The 17,223-nt window shown below is 36.2% G+C and overlaps 1 protein-coding gene across 2 annotated transcripts in view; it reads right to left on the reverse strand.

Moving 5' to 3' along the window:
• Positions 1–17,223, reverse strand: part of SYCP1 (synaptonemal complex protein 1) — a 151,927-nt gene that overhangs the window by 35,294 nt on the left and 99,410 nt on the right. The window contains exons 23-26 of one of the 2 annotated variants that reach the window (XM_060142394.1): positions 2,801–2,917; positions 2,262–2,372; positions 1,031–1,123; positions 218–292 (exon numbers count right to left, since the gene is read on the reverse strand). In XM_060142394.1, the coding sequence (XP_059998377.1) occupies positions 218–292; positions 1,031–1,123; positions 2,262–2,372; positions 2,801–2,917 (396 nt within the window). The remainder of the gene's footprint in view (positions 1–217; positions 293–1,030; positions 1,124–2,261; positions 2,373–2,800; positions 2,918–17,223) is intronic. The other variant, XM_060142395.1, reaches the window with a different exon arrangement.

Here is a 17,223-nt window from a genome sequence, read left to right on the forward strand (position 1 = left end):
CATCTACTCTTAAAGTATACTTATATTTATATGTCTTTAATATTTAAACAAGGGAATATGCTAAATACTTCTGAAATAAAAGCTAATGGGGAAAATTATATTTTTAATCCTTACTCAAATTTATCCTATTATTTTCTAATATGACATGTTTATAAAAACTTAAGTTACACCTAAAACTTAAAATTAGTTACTTTATCTATAATGCCACAAAACCTACTTTTTCTTCTCTTTCTATTTCAAGTTGTTTCTTAGCAGAACAAAGTTCATTTTTGAGATTGGATAGTTCAGTCTCCTAAAGAAAAAGGAACATGAAGCTTATAAGTGCATCCATATATTTCTTAAGACAATAAAAATTCAAACTAGTGTTTCAAAACCAATTTAGTTTTATAGAGAAATAAATTCACTCATGAAATATATACACTTTTAAAACCCTACTGATATGAAGGCTCCTAGTTGAATATAACTAAAGATTTCATTTAGACAACTTTTGTATAGTTTGCTCTAAAGAAATGTTTAACACTATGTATATCTCTCCTTCTCATTCTCTCCCAATCTATCTCACTCCTCCTTTCCCAACCTCAATCAGAGCTCCAAACTTATTCATAACTGGAGTTTATAACTTTTCATTTGAAAAACAGAGTTCGTTTTACCAAAAAAATGATTAGAAAACCACCTACCTATAAGATCTATAACATCCCTTTCAGATTTATGATTATTTGATTCTACAGTTCAAAATTATGGTTTTATTTATTATTCTTTTTTTTTTTTTTTGCGGTACGCGGGCCTCTCACTGTTGTGGCCTCTCCCGTTGCGGAGCACAGGCTCTGGACGTGCAGGCTCAGCGGCCATGGCTCACGGGCCCAGCCACTCCGCAGCATGTGGGATCTTCCCGGACCGGGGCACGAACCCGTGTCCCCTGCATCGGCAGGTGGACTCTCAACCACTGCGCCACCAGGGAAGCCCTATTTATTATTCTTTACTACCAGCCATGCTGACATGAAAATTGGCTTCTACTGCTATTTGTTCTCACCAAAGATGCTTTCAATGATGACTGTTCTTGTTCTTTGCTCTTATAAAGTCCTAATTCTGAGTCTCTTTCTTCAACAATTTTATCATATTGGTGCTATGTTAAAAAGAGAAACCATTTTAAGTATATTAGAAGCCCAAAAGATTACATTTTAATACGACTGGTATCCTTATGCATTTAATATTTATAAAAAATGATGTTTATGAATTCAGTAATACATATCTGAGCTATTTTTTAATTTTTTCAACTACATTTTTAAATTCTAACAATAAAAACAATGAAACATAGATAACTTAGAAATAACCCAAGAGCAAGAAATAATTTTTTAAATTAGAGACACTGAATTTCATAATTTATAAAAAGTCTAGAAACACAGGACCTCTTCGAAAAAGGGCTGATTCCAGATCTTGTGCAGGGAATACAAAATGAGTCTTGAACATTTTGTCATAACAGAAAGCAAGAAAGCTGTCACAGATTATTAGGGTCAAATCAAAGGCACCTGCCAACCAGTTCGAAGAGGCTCCCACTGGCCAAAGTTGGGACAATTTAAGTGTCAACAAGGATCAAAACTGTACTGGATTAAGACATACCAAATATGCTTAAATCTATGAGTTCACAATATTACTTAAAATATTTTTTTAAATCCTCATTGGTTACTTCATAATAATATCCTAGCAACAACTTATAAAGATTAATTGATAGGTATAGCCCACTTCCTCTCCAAATCTTGAAGAGTATAGGGCTTAATTCCCTAAGAGAATGATTACTTTCAAACAACAATAAAAAATAGAGCACACTCACAAACACAACAAACATTGTCTTTCATCTATTTATTATTGTTTAGCCTAGTATGTGTTAGACACACGTAGAAGATAAAAATATTATATTTATAGTTATATTTATTTAAATACATATCCTGGGTATGTATTTAAATAACTACAAGGTGGGAAAGTCTATAAGAGACTACTATGAAAATTGAGGAAAAGAGTGATTACATTTATCCATCAAGACAATAAGGAGAGACCTCCTCAAGGAAGTGACCCCCAGGCTCAGCTTCATGTGGTTAAGACTTCAACTTGGAGAAATGAGAGATCAAGAGTATTCCAGCTATAATTAGTCATTGTTGCATAGACAATAATTTTCTCTGACAAATCAGAATGCTATATTTTACCATTTTTATGCATAAATATGGCTCCAATTAATCATTTTCATTACACAACAGGAAAAAAATTACCTTATGCTTTTCCATAAGTGCTACCATTTCAGCTATTTTATGTTGACATCGTATATCAATTTCTTTCTGTAATTTTACTGCTTCATCAGCTATTACTTTTGCTTTCTCAACCTATCAAATAAATTTAAAGTTTTTTTAAATTAATGCACAAAAAACAAATTTAACTTAAATGTTAAATTTAAGTTAAAATACAGAAATCAAACACCAGGAAATTAGGAAAGCCAAGTAGAAAATACATTATTGTTTTGGTTTATTTTAGTTAGGGTCTTCTACTAAGTGAATGACAGTATAACACTGTAAAGATCATTTAATCTTTTCAAAATGATTATATACTACCCAATACTCAAATACTTAGAATAACAATGATACTTTTAGCTTCTATTAAAAAAGCTAATTAATTATCCCTAGTATAAATTTATTAAATCTTCTAAAGAATCATAATGTTAAAAGTAAGAATTATTACTTTTCTCTTAAAATGCAAACATACAAATATAGGGTTTTAGTATAACAACTTCTCAAACATATTTAGTTTTTCCTACCTCTCCCAAAAGATTTTCTTCTAATAGCTTTTTGTCCTCAATTTCTTTCTGATAGCTGTCAGTCATTTCTTTAAATTTTTGTTTGGCACCTTCTAGTTCTAATTCTAATTTATTGACCTTTGAATAAAGAAAACAGCATGAACATTAATAAATTCTGTGGATTACTTGAAAATATTCTGTATTCATTTTGTGGTTTTGTGACTCTTAAAAGATGATTTATTCATAGATATTATAGTTGGATCATTTTACTTACAGTTTTCATATGGTGAGATGTGCTTTATTTTTCACAATATCTATCTTTTTCCCTAAAATACATATTTAGTCTTGACAAGTAATATTTTAAAAGCAGCCATATTTTTATTTTTAATGAATTTTCCAACAATATTTATTTAGTCTCAGTTTGCTGTTTTATTACAATAAGTAACTATTCCATTTGGACAGAACACACATGCGATTCAAAGAAAAAGCATTTTTTCAAAAAAAAAAAGCTTTATTGAGGTATAACATATGCAAAAAAACTACACATAGTTAATGTATACAGTGTGATGAGATTGGACAAATGCATACACCCATGAAATCATTGCCAAAATCAAGGTAATAGACATATCCATCATCTTCAAAAGTTTCCTTCTGTCCCGTTTTTTTTGTCATAAGAACACTTACATGAGACTACTCTCTTAACAAATTTTTTTAAATTTTGTGCATATTTATTCCTTCTAATAGATAGTGTTCAGGTTCTTTTTAACTGATGCCTATTTCTCCCTATCCTCCTAACCCTGATACATTTTTTAAATGTTTTTATTGTGGTAAAAGTCACATGATATAAAACATACTATTTTAACCATATTTAACTGTACGGTTCAATGGCACTAAGTACATTCACATTGTTGTGCAACTCTCACCATCATCCATCTCCCGAATATTTCACCTTCCTAAACTGAAACTCTGTCCCCTTTAAACATTAACTCCCCATTCTCCCTCCCCACTCCCTCTACCCCCCAGCCCCTGGCATCTACCAATGTACTTTCTGACTCTATGAATTTGACTATTCTAGGCACCTCGTATAAGTGGAATCAAACAGTACTTGTCTGCACGTAATGTATACTGGAATGTATTTTTAAGGCTAACTTAATATATGTCCTGCAAACAGAATGTACCTTCTTTTTTCCCCCCGTGCTATACAGTAGGTACTCACCAGCCAAATACGTCATACATAGTAGTGTACATACATCAGTCCCAATCTCCCAATCCATCTCACCCCTCTCTTAGTGTCCATACATTTGCTCTCTACAATTGTGTCTCTATTCCTGCTTTGCAAATAGGTTCATTTGCACCATACTAATTCTCAGTATTACTGAGATTAATTTTCTATAAAGAATCAACACCTTCAGTTTCTATTTTTTCCATATATTTTGTACAAATATTTACTAATATAATAATTATCAAAAGAAAGAGGACCTTAGGACTTCCCTGGTGGTCCAATGTTAAGAATCCGCCTACCAGTGCAGTGGATGTGGGTTCGATCCCTGGTCAGAGAACTAAGATCCCACATGCCTCAGGGCGACTAAGCCTGTGCAGTGCAACTATTGAGCACACAGGCCACAAATGGAGGGCCCACATACTGCAACTACAGAGCCCACGTGCTCTAGAGCCTGTGCACCACAACAATAGATCCTGTGTGCCGCAGCTGAGTCCTGATGCAGCCAAAAATAAAATAAATAAATAAATAAATAAATATTTTAAAAAAGAGGACCTTTAATTAGCACTCACTCTCCAGAATCACTTATGGCATTAGGACTGAATTAGAATTGAGGAGGGGGTAGAGGACAGTGACAAGAATTGGGGAAGGGAGGCATGGGTAACTTAATAATGAAACAGACTGTATTCTGTACCCATGAAAGAACCACTAACTTTATTTTTCTTAATATTTATTTATTTGGCTGTGCCGGGTCTTAGTTGCAGCATGTGGGATCTTCATTGCTGCATGCGGGATCTTTTAGTTGAGGCGTGAGGAACCTTTAGTTGTGGCACATGGGTCCTTTAGTTGCAGCATGCAGGATCTTTAGTTGTAGCATGCAAACTCTTAGTTGTGGCATGTGGGATCTAGTTTCCTGACTAGGGATCAAACCCAGCCCCCCTACATTGGGAGCACAGAGTTTTAGCCACTGGACCATCAGGGAAGTCCCACAATCACCAACTTTAAAACACAGAATATTATAAATGTTGATAAAGGCTTCTGAATGCCTCTGTTCATTAGTTTCCCCTTCTGCTCCCTGAAGTGTAACAAAGATTCTTAATTTAATATTCATGAGTTCCTTCCCCTTTTTTATAGCTTTACTGCATAATGATATATCAGTATTTCAGAGTTTTTTGTTTCAGACTCTATATAAATGTTTTCTTAGTATGTATATTTTTCTGTCTTGCATTTTCACTCAGCAGTAGGTTTTACATATTTATGTGTGTATAGTTCCTTCATTTTCTCTGCAGAGTAGTGTTCCATTGTATGAATATACCATGGTTTATTTATGTACTCAACTGTTCACAGACACTGAATTATATTCAACTTGGAGATAATACACACGATAATGGTGTGACTGTTCTCAAAAACATTGTCTCCTGGTACAAATGTATAAATTTCTCTATATCCAGACCTGAAATTGCAGATTGCATGTTCAACTTTACAAGATAACAACACTGTTTTCCAAAGTACATGTACCAATTTAAACTCCCAGCAACAGTGTGTGAATACGTATATCAATTTGGAGAGAACCAGCATTTTCACATAAATGGTAGATTGTTAAAATTACATTTTCTAATAGCTTGTTGCAGATGTTTAAGACTAGTAATTTTTTCTGTGTAATGATTATATATCTATCAAACTTACTAAATGACTCAATACTTTATTAACTCATCTGGAGATTCTTATAGATTTTTTACAAATGCAACTCCAATCTAAAACCATCTGAGTCTGAAGTTTGTTTGTTGAAAGATTTTAAACTGCTGATCCAATCTCCTTAATAGGACTATTCAGGTTAATTATTCGTTTTGAGATTGTTTTGGTTAATCGATTTCACTTCATATTTTTTGTATCTTTCAAATATATTGGCATAACAATGTTCATAGTAAAGGTATTAACTTCAGACCTTCATTAAAAAACACGTTATAATTTCTAGATTAATAGAATTGTGGTTAGAGGACATATTCTGTATGATTTCAAGCCTTTGAATTCTGTGGCCCTATACATGATCATTTTTGTTAACTATCTGAGTGTTCTTGAAAAATATGTTTCCTTCAGTTTTTCATCTAAAAATGTCCTTATTTCTCCAACATAAAAGAGAGACACGTTGTGGACATAATTCAAGGTTGATCTTTTCTCTACTTGAGAATATTGTTTCACTGATTTCTAACTTCCACTGTTGCTTGCTGAGATGTCCACGGTAAATCTCTTGTCATTCTTTCATTGGTGATCTCTCATTTCTCTCTAGTTACTTTTAAGACCTATGTGTGTCTAACATTCTGTAGTTTTACTATACTAAGTCTAGTTCTGGATTTATTCTAATTTTTCCTTCTAGGTATCCATCAGTCTTCCTATATCTATGAATTCGTGTATTTCATCAATTCTAAACATTCTTAGTAATTATTGCCTCTCCCCAATTCACTCTATTCTTTCCTTCTTCCTGGGCAATACAAAACCCTTATAAAAACAATTTCATTACAATATGTGACAATAATAAGAGTATGATAGCATATAAGTTAGACATGAGAGAGAAAGGAGATTATGTATTCTGAAGCTAAAATGTACCAGTAAAAAGGACAAAAATTATGAACTCCAGCTGTATGTTGTTCATAAGAGACACATCTAAAACAAAGATATAGAAAGCACAATAGTAAATAGGTTGTTAAAAATACCATGCTTAACACAACATTGTAAATCAACTATACTCCAACAAAAATTTTAAATAAATAAATAAATAAAACCCTGTAAACACTAAGAAGAAAACTGGTATAGTTATAACAATAAAAAAGAAGAATTATTCTCTAAGGCAAGAAAACACTATTACATAGATAAAGGAGTGTCTTTAAAGTGGAAAAAAAGTTCTATTATGTATAGAATATACAGAATATATATAGAATATATATTAAGTATACACATAAAGTTCCACATTGTATAAAAAAATTACATATATTATAGTATGTACCTAATAACGTGGTATTAAAAGAAAAATTGACAGAACTTCAAGGAAGAATAGAAATCCACAATCATCAAGTGAGATTTTTTAACACATCAATCTCATTCAAGTAATAAAACACGAAGAAAAAAGAAGTAAAGATATAGAATCAATAAATATGCAGCAGTTTAAAGAATATGACTATAATCTTGACCAAATGGAACACTTCACCCAACAACTGTAGAATACACATTATTTTCAGGTATATGGGTGTGTTTATAAAAAGTAACCCTATATTGGTCCATCAAGCAAATGTCAATAAATTCCAAAGTACTGAAGTCATACCAGAGTGTGTTCTCTAATTACAGTGTGCTTATGATAGAAATCAATTCCAAAAACATAACATGCCATTAAGCTCAGAAACTGAGAAATATAGGAAGGTATTGAATGAAACAATACTAATTTAATATATATTTAAACCTACGAGACACAACTACAACAAGCTTAGAAGGAAATATATTGCCTTAAAATGTGTACACTGGAAAGACTGAAAATTAATTATCAAAGAATTAATATCAAATTGGAAAAAGAACATAATGAAAAAACAATAAAAGGAGGAGAAAATAATAAAGAACATAAATTAATGAAACAAAAACAAGCACCCTACAGAGAAGATCAAAAAATCCAAAGCTGTGTTTTTTTAAAACTTCCAAAATTGATAAATGCCTGGTAAGACTGATCAAGAATAACAAAAGGCATAAATAACCAACATCAGGATTGAAAAAAGGACAATACTATAGATGCTACAATTTTCAAAATATAGAAAATGTAGATTAACAGGGCAAAATCCCCCCAAAATATTATTTACTAAAATTAAAAGAAATAGTAGGATACAAAATGAACATACAGGTATCTGTTGCATGTCTAAACACTAACAATGAACAAGCAGAAAGAAAAATTTTTTTTAAATCCCATTTAAAATTGCAAAAGAAAAAGAATAAAATACCTAAGAATAATCTAAATAAAGAGGTAAAGACCTGTACTCAGAAAACTATAAGACACAGATGAAAGAAAGTGAAGGCGCCACAAAAAAGAATGGGAAAATATACTAAGCTCAGGGATTGGAAGAATTAATACTGTTAAAATGACCATACTACCTAAGGCAATCTACAGATTCAGTGCAATCTCTATCAAAATACCAATGGCATTTTTCACCAAACTACAACAAATAATTTTAAAATTTGTATGGAAACATGAAAGATCCCAGATAGCCAAAATAATCTTGAGAAAGAACAGCAAAGCAGGAGGTATCACACTCCCTGACTTCAACACTGTACTACAAAGCAACAGTAATCAAAGGAGCTGGCACAAAAACAGACACATAGATCAATGGAACAGAATAGAGAGTCCAGAAATAAACCTATGCTTATATGGTCAATTAATCTACAACAAAAGAAGAACACACAATGAGGAAAAGACAGCCTCTTCATAAATTGTGTCAAGAAAACTGGACAGCTACATGCAAAAGAATCAAATTGGACTACTTTCTCACACCATATACAAAAATAAAATAGATTAAAGACTTAAATGCAAGACCTGAAACCATAAACCTCCTAGGAGAAAACATAGGCGGTATGCTCTTTGACATTGATCTTATCAATATTTCTTTTGGATATGTCTTCTTAGGCAAGGGTAACAAAAGCAAAAATTAAACAAATGGGAATCAAAATAAAAACTTTTGCATAGAGAAGGAAACTATCAACAAAATGAAAAAGCACTCTACTGAATGGGAAAAAATATTTCTAACAATATATCTGATAAGGGATTAACATCCAAAATATACAAAGAACTCATACAACTCAACATCAAAATAAACAAGCAACTCGATTAAAAAAAGGGCAGAAGACCTGAATAGACATTTTTCCAAAACAGACATGCAGATGACCAACAGGCAGATGAAAAGATGCTTAACATCACTAATCATCAGGGAAATGCAAATCAAAACCACAATGAGGTGGGGAGGAGTCAAGATGGCAGAGTAGGAGGACATGGAATTCACCTCTCCCAACAAATACATCCACAAATGGAACAATTCTCACAGAGCACCTTCTAAACACTAGCAGAGGACCTTGGACACCTAAAAGGACAAGAAAGATTCCTGCATAACTCAGTAAGATGAAAGAAAGGAAAAAAAGAGGAAGTGGGATGGGACCAGTGCCCCTGGTGGGGAGCTGAAGAAGAGGAGAGGTTCCTGCACCCAGGGAAGCCCCCTCACCAGGGGGAAGATCAGCTGGGACAGAAGGGGAACTTCAGGGGCTCGAAGGAGAGTACAGCAACCAGTCTGTGGCAGGCAGGACAGAGTGAGACCTACACAGATGGTCCATGCCACAGCCCTGCACGCCCCAGCCTGAGACATGTGTCTGCCACTGCAGGCGGGGGCTGGGTGCTGGAACATGGAGTTTGGAGAGCCGACCCAGGGAGAGGTCTGTTGTTGGCTGCGAGGAGACAGCCTGAAGGGACGGGAGTGAGGAGCTGCGCAACTGGGAACATTCGTGGAAGAAGCCTGGGGCACCATTGAAGCGAAGCATCATTGTTGAATGGCACATGAAGGGCGGGGCTGTCATTGCAGCCTCTTTCCCCACGTGCTGGCCCTTGCCTCCATGGGCATTACGAGGAGCTCCCTCCTGAGCAGACTTGCATGCCCTGGTCACCACCTCAGCTCCCCCCAACCTGTCTGGGTGGGCTCACATACCCAAATCACTGCCCCAGCCCCCTCTCGCCAGGGCAGGCTCATGTACTCTGGGGCAACCTCAGAAGCAGACACCGGTGGGTGACCCACACACAGATGTGGAGCTGAAACCAAAGCTGAGCCCCAGGGGTTGTGTGACTAAGGAAGAAGAGCTGAAATCTCTCCTTGAGGCTGTGCGAACCACAGATTTACACCCCTGCTGCCAGCTTTGTAAATTCAGCACCTGTGGAACATTTGAAAGGACAATGAGTGCTCCCGAAGATGAGACAGGTCTTAGCTTTAGCCAGTGGAGGGTTTGTGGGCACATACACTCAGGAGTTAGGCTAGGCCACAGTCTGAGCAGCCTCCATAGCTCCAACAGTGGGTCCAGGTGCACGATTACCGCAGTCCTTGGACCTGACTTCAGTAGGTCTGTGGTGGTGGCCTGGTGAAAACAACACCAAAGAGACACCAGGGCCAATCAATTGCTGGCATACCCACAGTTAAGGTGGGTCATGAGCACTGACAACAAAAATGTAATTTGTGAGCCCACACAATGGTTAAAAGGTGACACAACAGAGCACGCTCACAGGTGAACAGTTTCAGAGGAGTAATATTTAGCGGCGTCTCTCCCAGTGGGAATGCTCCAATCCTGCCTACCTAGCACTGCAGATCAGAAATACAGCTCCAAAACAGATCTGGGGGCCTCTACTCCAAGAACTAGGGAGCAAACCCTGCCCCTGACAGGGCTGTGACAATCACAGAGCAAAGGAGAGGCCTCACTCAATATCTAGTGCAGGCTCTGGTCACCACAACCTCCTATCAAGGGGATAACGGCCAGCATACACTGGGAAACAGGTGGCAGACTTCCATACTAAAAAACAGCCCCCAAATCAAAAAATATTAAACACACAGAGACTACACAAGGACGTTCCCACATAAAAATAGCCCTCCAACACAGTGTGAGGTTCTGGCGTTGGGAGGAAGAGCCACCCGAGCATTTGGCTTTGAAGGCCAGTGGGTCTTGAGTGCGGGAGCCCAACAGAGCTGAGGGATACAGAGACTGCATTCTTAGAGGGCACACACAGGGTCTCATATGCACGGGGACCCAGCACAAAGCAGTATCTCCATAGGAACCTGGGCTAGACCTACCTAGGGGTCTTGGGAGGTCTCCTGGGGAGGCACGGGTTGGCTGTAGCTCACTGTGGAAGCAAGGACACTGGTTGTGGAGACCTCAGGGAATATTGATAAGCATAAGCACTCCTGGAGTTTCCAATTTCAGCACCAAGACCCAGCCCCACAAACAGCATGCAGGCTCCAGCACTGGAACATCTCAGGCCAAACAACCAGCAGGATAGGAATACAACCCTACCCATCAGTAGACAGGCTGCTAAAGGAGTACTGAGCTCACAGCCACCTCATACCGCTTGACACAGTCCTGCCCACCAGACGGACAAGACCCATCTCCACCCACCAGAGGGCAGGCACCAGTCCCTCCCACCAGGAAACCTCCACAAGGCCCCAGACCAAACTCTTCCACCAAGGAGCAGATACCAGAAGCAAGAGGAACTATGATCCTGCAGCCTGCGGAAAGGAGACCACAAACACAGAAAGTTAGACATAATGAGATGACAGAGAAATATGTTTCAGATGAAGGAAAAAGATAAAAACCCACAAGAACAACTAAATGAAGAGGACATAGGCAACCTACCCAAAAAAGAATTCAGAGTAACAATACTAAAGATGATCCAAAATCTCAGAAAAAGAATGGCGGCACAGACCGAGAAAATACAAGAAATGTTTAACAAAGAGCTACAAGATTTAAAGAACAGATATGAACAATACAACAAATGAAATGGAAAATACACTAGAAGGAATCAATAGCAGAATAACTGAGGCAGAAGAATGAACAAGTGAGCTGGAATATAGAATGGTGGAAATCACTGCCACAGAACAGAATAAAGAAAAAAAGAGTTAAAAGAAATGAGGACGGGTACTCAGAGATCTCTGGGACAACAATAAATGTACCAAAATTTGCACTATATGGGTCCCAGAAGGAGAAGAGAAAGAGAAAGGGCCTGAGAAAATATTTGAAGAAATTATAGTCAAAAATTTCCCTAATATTAGAAAGGAAACACTCACTCAAGGCCAGGAAGCACAGAGAGTCCCATACAGGATAAACCCAAGGAGGAACATGCCAAAACACATACTAATCAGACAGAAAAAAAATTAAATACCAAGAAAAAAATATTAAAAGCAACAAGGAAAAAGTGACAAATAATATACAAGGGAAAACCCATAAGGCTATCAGTTGATTTTTCAGCAGAAACTCTGTAGGCCAGAAGGGAGTGGCAGAATATATTTAAAGTGATGAAAGGGAAAGACCTACAACCAAGAATACTTTACCCAACAAGGCTCTCATTAAGATTCCAGGGAGAAATCAAAAGCTTTACAGATAAGCAAAAGCTAAGAGAATTCAGCACTACCAAACCAGTCTTACAAAAAATGCTAAAAGAACTTCGCTAGGTGGGGGGAAAAAAAGAGGCCACAACTAGAAACAAGAAAATCACAAATGGGAAAAGTCACTGGTAAAGGCAAACATACAGTAAAAGTAAAAATTCATCAACATACAAATATATCAAAACCAGCAACCGTGAGGAGAGTACAAAAGCAGGAAATGGGAATTGCATTTGAAATTAAGATACCAGCAACTTAAAACAACCTTGTATATATAAAGATTGCTATATCAAAACCTCATGGGAACTGCAAACAAAAAACAATAGAATCACACACAAAGAAGGAAAAGCAACCCAAACATAACACTAAAAGATAGTCATTAAATCAAAAGAGAAGAGAACAAAAGAAGAAGGGAAGAAAAATCACCTACAAAAACAAATCCAAAACAATTAAGAAAATGGCAATAAGAACATACATACCGATAATTACCTTAATTGTAAATAGATTAAATGCTCCAACCAAAAGAGGCAGACTGGCTGAAAGAATTTTAAAAAAGACCCATATATATGCTAGAAGAGACCCACTTCAGATCTATGGACACATACAGACTGAAAGTGAGTAGATGGAGAAAGGTATTCCATAAAAATGGAAATCAAAAGAAATCTGGAGTAGCAACACTCATATCAGACAAAATAGATTCTAAAATAATGACTATTACAAGAGAAAAAGAAGGACACTACATAATGACCAAGGGATAAATCCAAGAAGATACAACAATTGTAAATAGTTATGCACCCAACATAGGAGCACCTCAATACATAAGGCAAATGCTGACAGCCATAAGAGGGGAAATCGACAGTAACACAATGATAGTAGGGGACTTTAACACCCCACTTTCACCAATGGAGAGATCATCCAAAATGAAAATGAATAAGGCAACACAAGCTTTAAATGATACATTAAACAAGATGGACTTAATTGATATTTATATGACATTCCACCTAAAAACAACAGAATACACTTTCTTCTCAAGTGCTCATGGAACAATTCTGCAATATAGATCATATCTTGGGTCACAAATCAAGCCTTGGAAAATTTAAGAAAATTGAAATAATATCAAGTATCTTTTCCGACCACAAGGCTATGAGACTAGATATCAATTACAGGAAAAAATCTATAAAAAATACAAACACATGGAGGATAAACAATACAGTACTAAATAACCAAGAGATCACTGAAGAAATCAAAGAGGAAATCAAAAAATACCTAGAAACAAATGACAATGAAAACACGACGACCCAAAACCTATGGGATGCAGCAAAAGCAGTTCTAAGAGGGAAGTTTATAGCAATACAATCCTACCTCAAGAAACAAGAAACATCTCAAATAAAACCTAACCTTACACCTAAAGCAATTAGAGAAAGAAGAAAGAAAAAAACCAAAGTTAGCAGAAGGAAAGAAATCGTAAAGATCGGATCAGAAATAAATGAAAAAGAAATGAAGCAAACAATAGATAAGATCAATAAAACTAAAAGCTGGTTCTTTGAGAAGATAAACAAAATTGAGAAACCATTACCAGACTCACCAAGAAAAACAGGGAGAAGACTCAAATCAACAGAATAAGAAATGAAAAAGGAGAAGTAACAACTGACACTGCAGAAATACAAAGGATCATGAGAGATTACTACAAGCAACAATATGCCAATAAAATGGACAACCTGTAAGAAATGGACATATTCTTAGAAAAGCACAACCTTCTGAGACTGAACAGGAAGAAATAAAAAATATAAACAGACCAATCACAAGGACTGAAATTGAGATTGTGATTAAAAATCTTCCAAAAAAGAGAAGCCCAGGACCAGATGGTTTCACAGGCGAATTCTATCAAACATTTATAGAAGAGCTAACACCTATCCTTCTCAAACTCTTCCAAAATATAGCAGAGGGAGGAACACTCCCAAACTCATTCTATAAAGCCACCATCACCCTGATACCAAAACCAGACAAAGATGTCACAAAAAAAGAAAACTACAGGCCAAATTCACTGATGACCATAGATGTCAAAATCCTCAACAAAATACTAGCAAACAGAATCCAACAATACTTAAAATGACCATACACCATGATCAACTAGGGTTTATCCCAAGAATGCAAAGATTCCTCAATATATGCAAATCAAACAATGTGATACACCACATTAACAAATTGAAGGATAAAAACCATATGATAATCTCAATAGATGCAGAAAAAGCTTTTGACAAAATTCAGCACCAATTTATGCCAGAAAGTAGGCATAAAGGGACCCTACATCAACATAATAAAGGTCATATATGACAAACCCACAGCCAACATGGTTCTCAATGGTGAAAAACTGAAACCATTTCCTCAAATATCAGGAAGAAGACAAGGTTGCCCACTCTTGCCACTATTATACAATATAGTTTTGGAAGTTTTAGCCACAGCAATCAGATAAGAAAAAGAAATAAAAGGAATACAAATTGGAAAAGAAGAAGTGAAACTGTCACTGTTTGCAGATCACATGATACTGTACATAGGGAATCCTAAAGATGCTACCTGAAAACTACTAGAGCTAATCAATGAATTTGGTAGAGTAGAAAGATACAAAATTACTTCACAGAAATCTCTTGCATTCCTTTACACCAATGATGAAAAGTCTGAAAGAGAAATTAAGGAAACACTGACATTTACCATTGCAACAAAAAAAATAAAATACCTAGGCATAAACCTACCTAAGGAGGCAAAAGACCTGTATGTAGAAAACTACATGACACTGGTGAAAGAAATTCAAGATGATACCAACAGATGGAGAGATATACTATGTTCTTGGATTAGAAGAATCAGCATTGTGAAAATGACTATACTACCCAAAGCAATTTACAGATTCAGTGCAATCCCTATCAAACTACCAATGGCATTTTTCACAGAACTAGAAGAAAAAATTGCACAATTTGTATGGAAACACAAAAGACCCCGAATAGCCAAACAATGTTGAGAAAGAAAAATGGAGCTGGAGGAATCAGGCTCCCAGATTTCAGAATATACTACAAAGCTACAGTAATGAAGACAATACGGTATGGGCACAAAAATAGAAATACAGATCAATGGAACAGGAGAGAAAGCCCAGAGACAAACCCATGCACATATGGTCAACTTATATTTGATAAAGGAGGCAAGAGTATACAATGGAGAAAAGACAGCCTCTTCAATAAGTGGTGCTGGGACAACTGGACAGCTACATGTAAAAGAATGAAATTAGAACCCTTCCTAACACCTTACACAAAATTAAACTCAAAATGGATTAAAGACCTAAATGTAAGGGCAGACAGTATAAAACTCTTAGAGGAAAACATAGGCAGAATACTCTATGACATAAATCACAGCAAGATCCATTTTGACCCACCTCCTGGAGAAATGGAAATAAAAACAAATGGGACCTAATGAACTTAAAAGATTTTGCACAGCAAAGGAAACCATAAATATACACAAAAAGACAACACTCAGAATGGGAGAAAATATTTGCAAATGAAGCAACTGACAAAGGATTAATCTCAAAAATATACAAGCACCTCATGCAGCTCAATATCAAAAAAGCAAATAACCCAATCCAAAAATGGGCAGAAGACCTAAATAGACATTTCTCCAAAGGAGATATACAGATGGCCAACAAACACATTAAAAGATGCTCAACATCACTAATCATTAGAGAAATGTAAATCAAAATTACAATAAGGTATCACCTCACACCGGTCAGAATCACCATCATCAAAAAATCTACAAACAATAAATGCTGGAGAGGGTGTGAAGAAAAAGGCACCCTCTTGCACTGTTGGTAGGAATGTAAATTGATACAGCCACTATGGAGAACAGTATGGAGGTTCCTTAAAAAACTAAAAATACAACTACCATATGACCCAGCAATCCCACTACTGGGCATATACCCTGAGAAAACCATAATTCAAAAAGAGTCATGTATCACAATGTTCATTGCAGCAATATTTACAATAGCCAGGACGTGGAAGCAACCTACATGTCCATCAACAGATGAATGGATAAAGAAGATGTGGCACATATATACAGTGGAATATTACTCAGCCATAACAAGAAATGAAATTGTCCCAGAGTCTGTCATACAGAGTGAAGTAAATCAGAAAGAGAAAAATAAATACCGTATGCTAACACATAGATATGGAATCTAAAAAACAAAATGGTTCTGATGAAATAGGGGCAGGACAGGAAAAAGGACACAGACGTAGAGAATGGACTTGACAACACGTGGAGGGGGAAGGGTAAGCTGCGACGAAGTGACAGAGTAGCATTGACACATGTACACTACCAAATATAAAACAGATAGCTAGTGGGAAGCAGCTGCATGGCAGAGGAAGATCAGTTCGGTGCTTTGCAACCACCTAGAGGTGTGGGATAACAGGGAGACACATGAGTAAGAGGTTATGGGGATATACGTATGCATATAGCTGACTCACTTTGTTATACAGCAGAAACTAACACAACACTGTAAAGCAATTATACTCCAATAAAGATGTTAAAAAATGATAAAAAATTAAAGACTGTTACAAGGGATAAGGAAGAACACTACACAATGATCAAGGGAACAATACAAGAAGATATAACAATTGTAAAAATATACGCACCCAACATAGGAGCACCTCAATATATAATGCAAATGCTAACAACCATAAAAGGGGAAATTGACAGTAACACAATAAAAGTGGGGGACTTTAACACCCCACTTATACCAATGGACAGATCATCCAGATAGAAAATCAATAAGGAACCACAGGCCTTAAATGACACATTAGACCATTCGGACTTAACTGATATTTATAAAACATTCGATCCAAAAGCACCAGAATACACTTTCTTCTCAAATGCACACAAAATGTTCTCTAGGATAGATCACATCTTGGACCACAAATCAAGCCTCGGTAAATTTAAGACAATGGAAATCATATCAAGCATCTTCGCCAACCACAACGCTCTGAAATTAGAAATAAATTACAGGAGGGGCTTCCCTGGTGGTGCAGTGGTTA

This window comes from Lagenorhynchus albirostris, chromosome 2, assembly GCF_949774975.1.
Source record: "Lagenorhynchus albirostris chromosome 2, mLagAlb1.1, whole genome shotgun sequence".
Taxonomy (NCBI): domain Eukaryota; kingdom Metazoa; phylum Chordata; class Mammalia; order Artiodactyla; family Delphinidae; genus Lagenorhynchus; species Lagenorhynchus albirostris.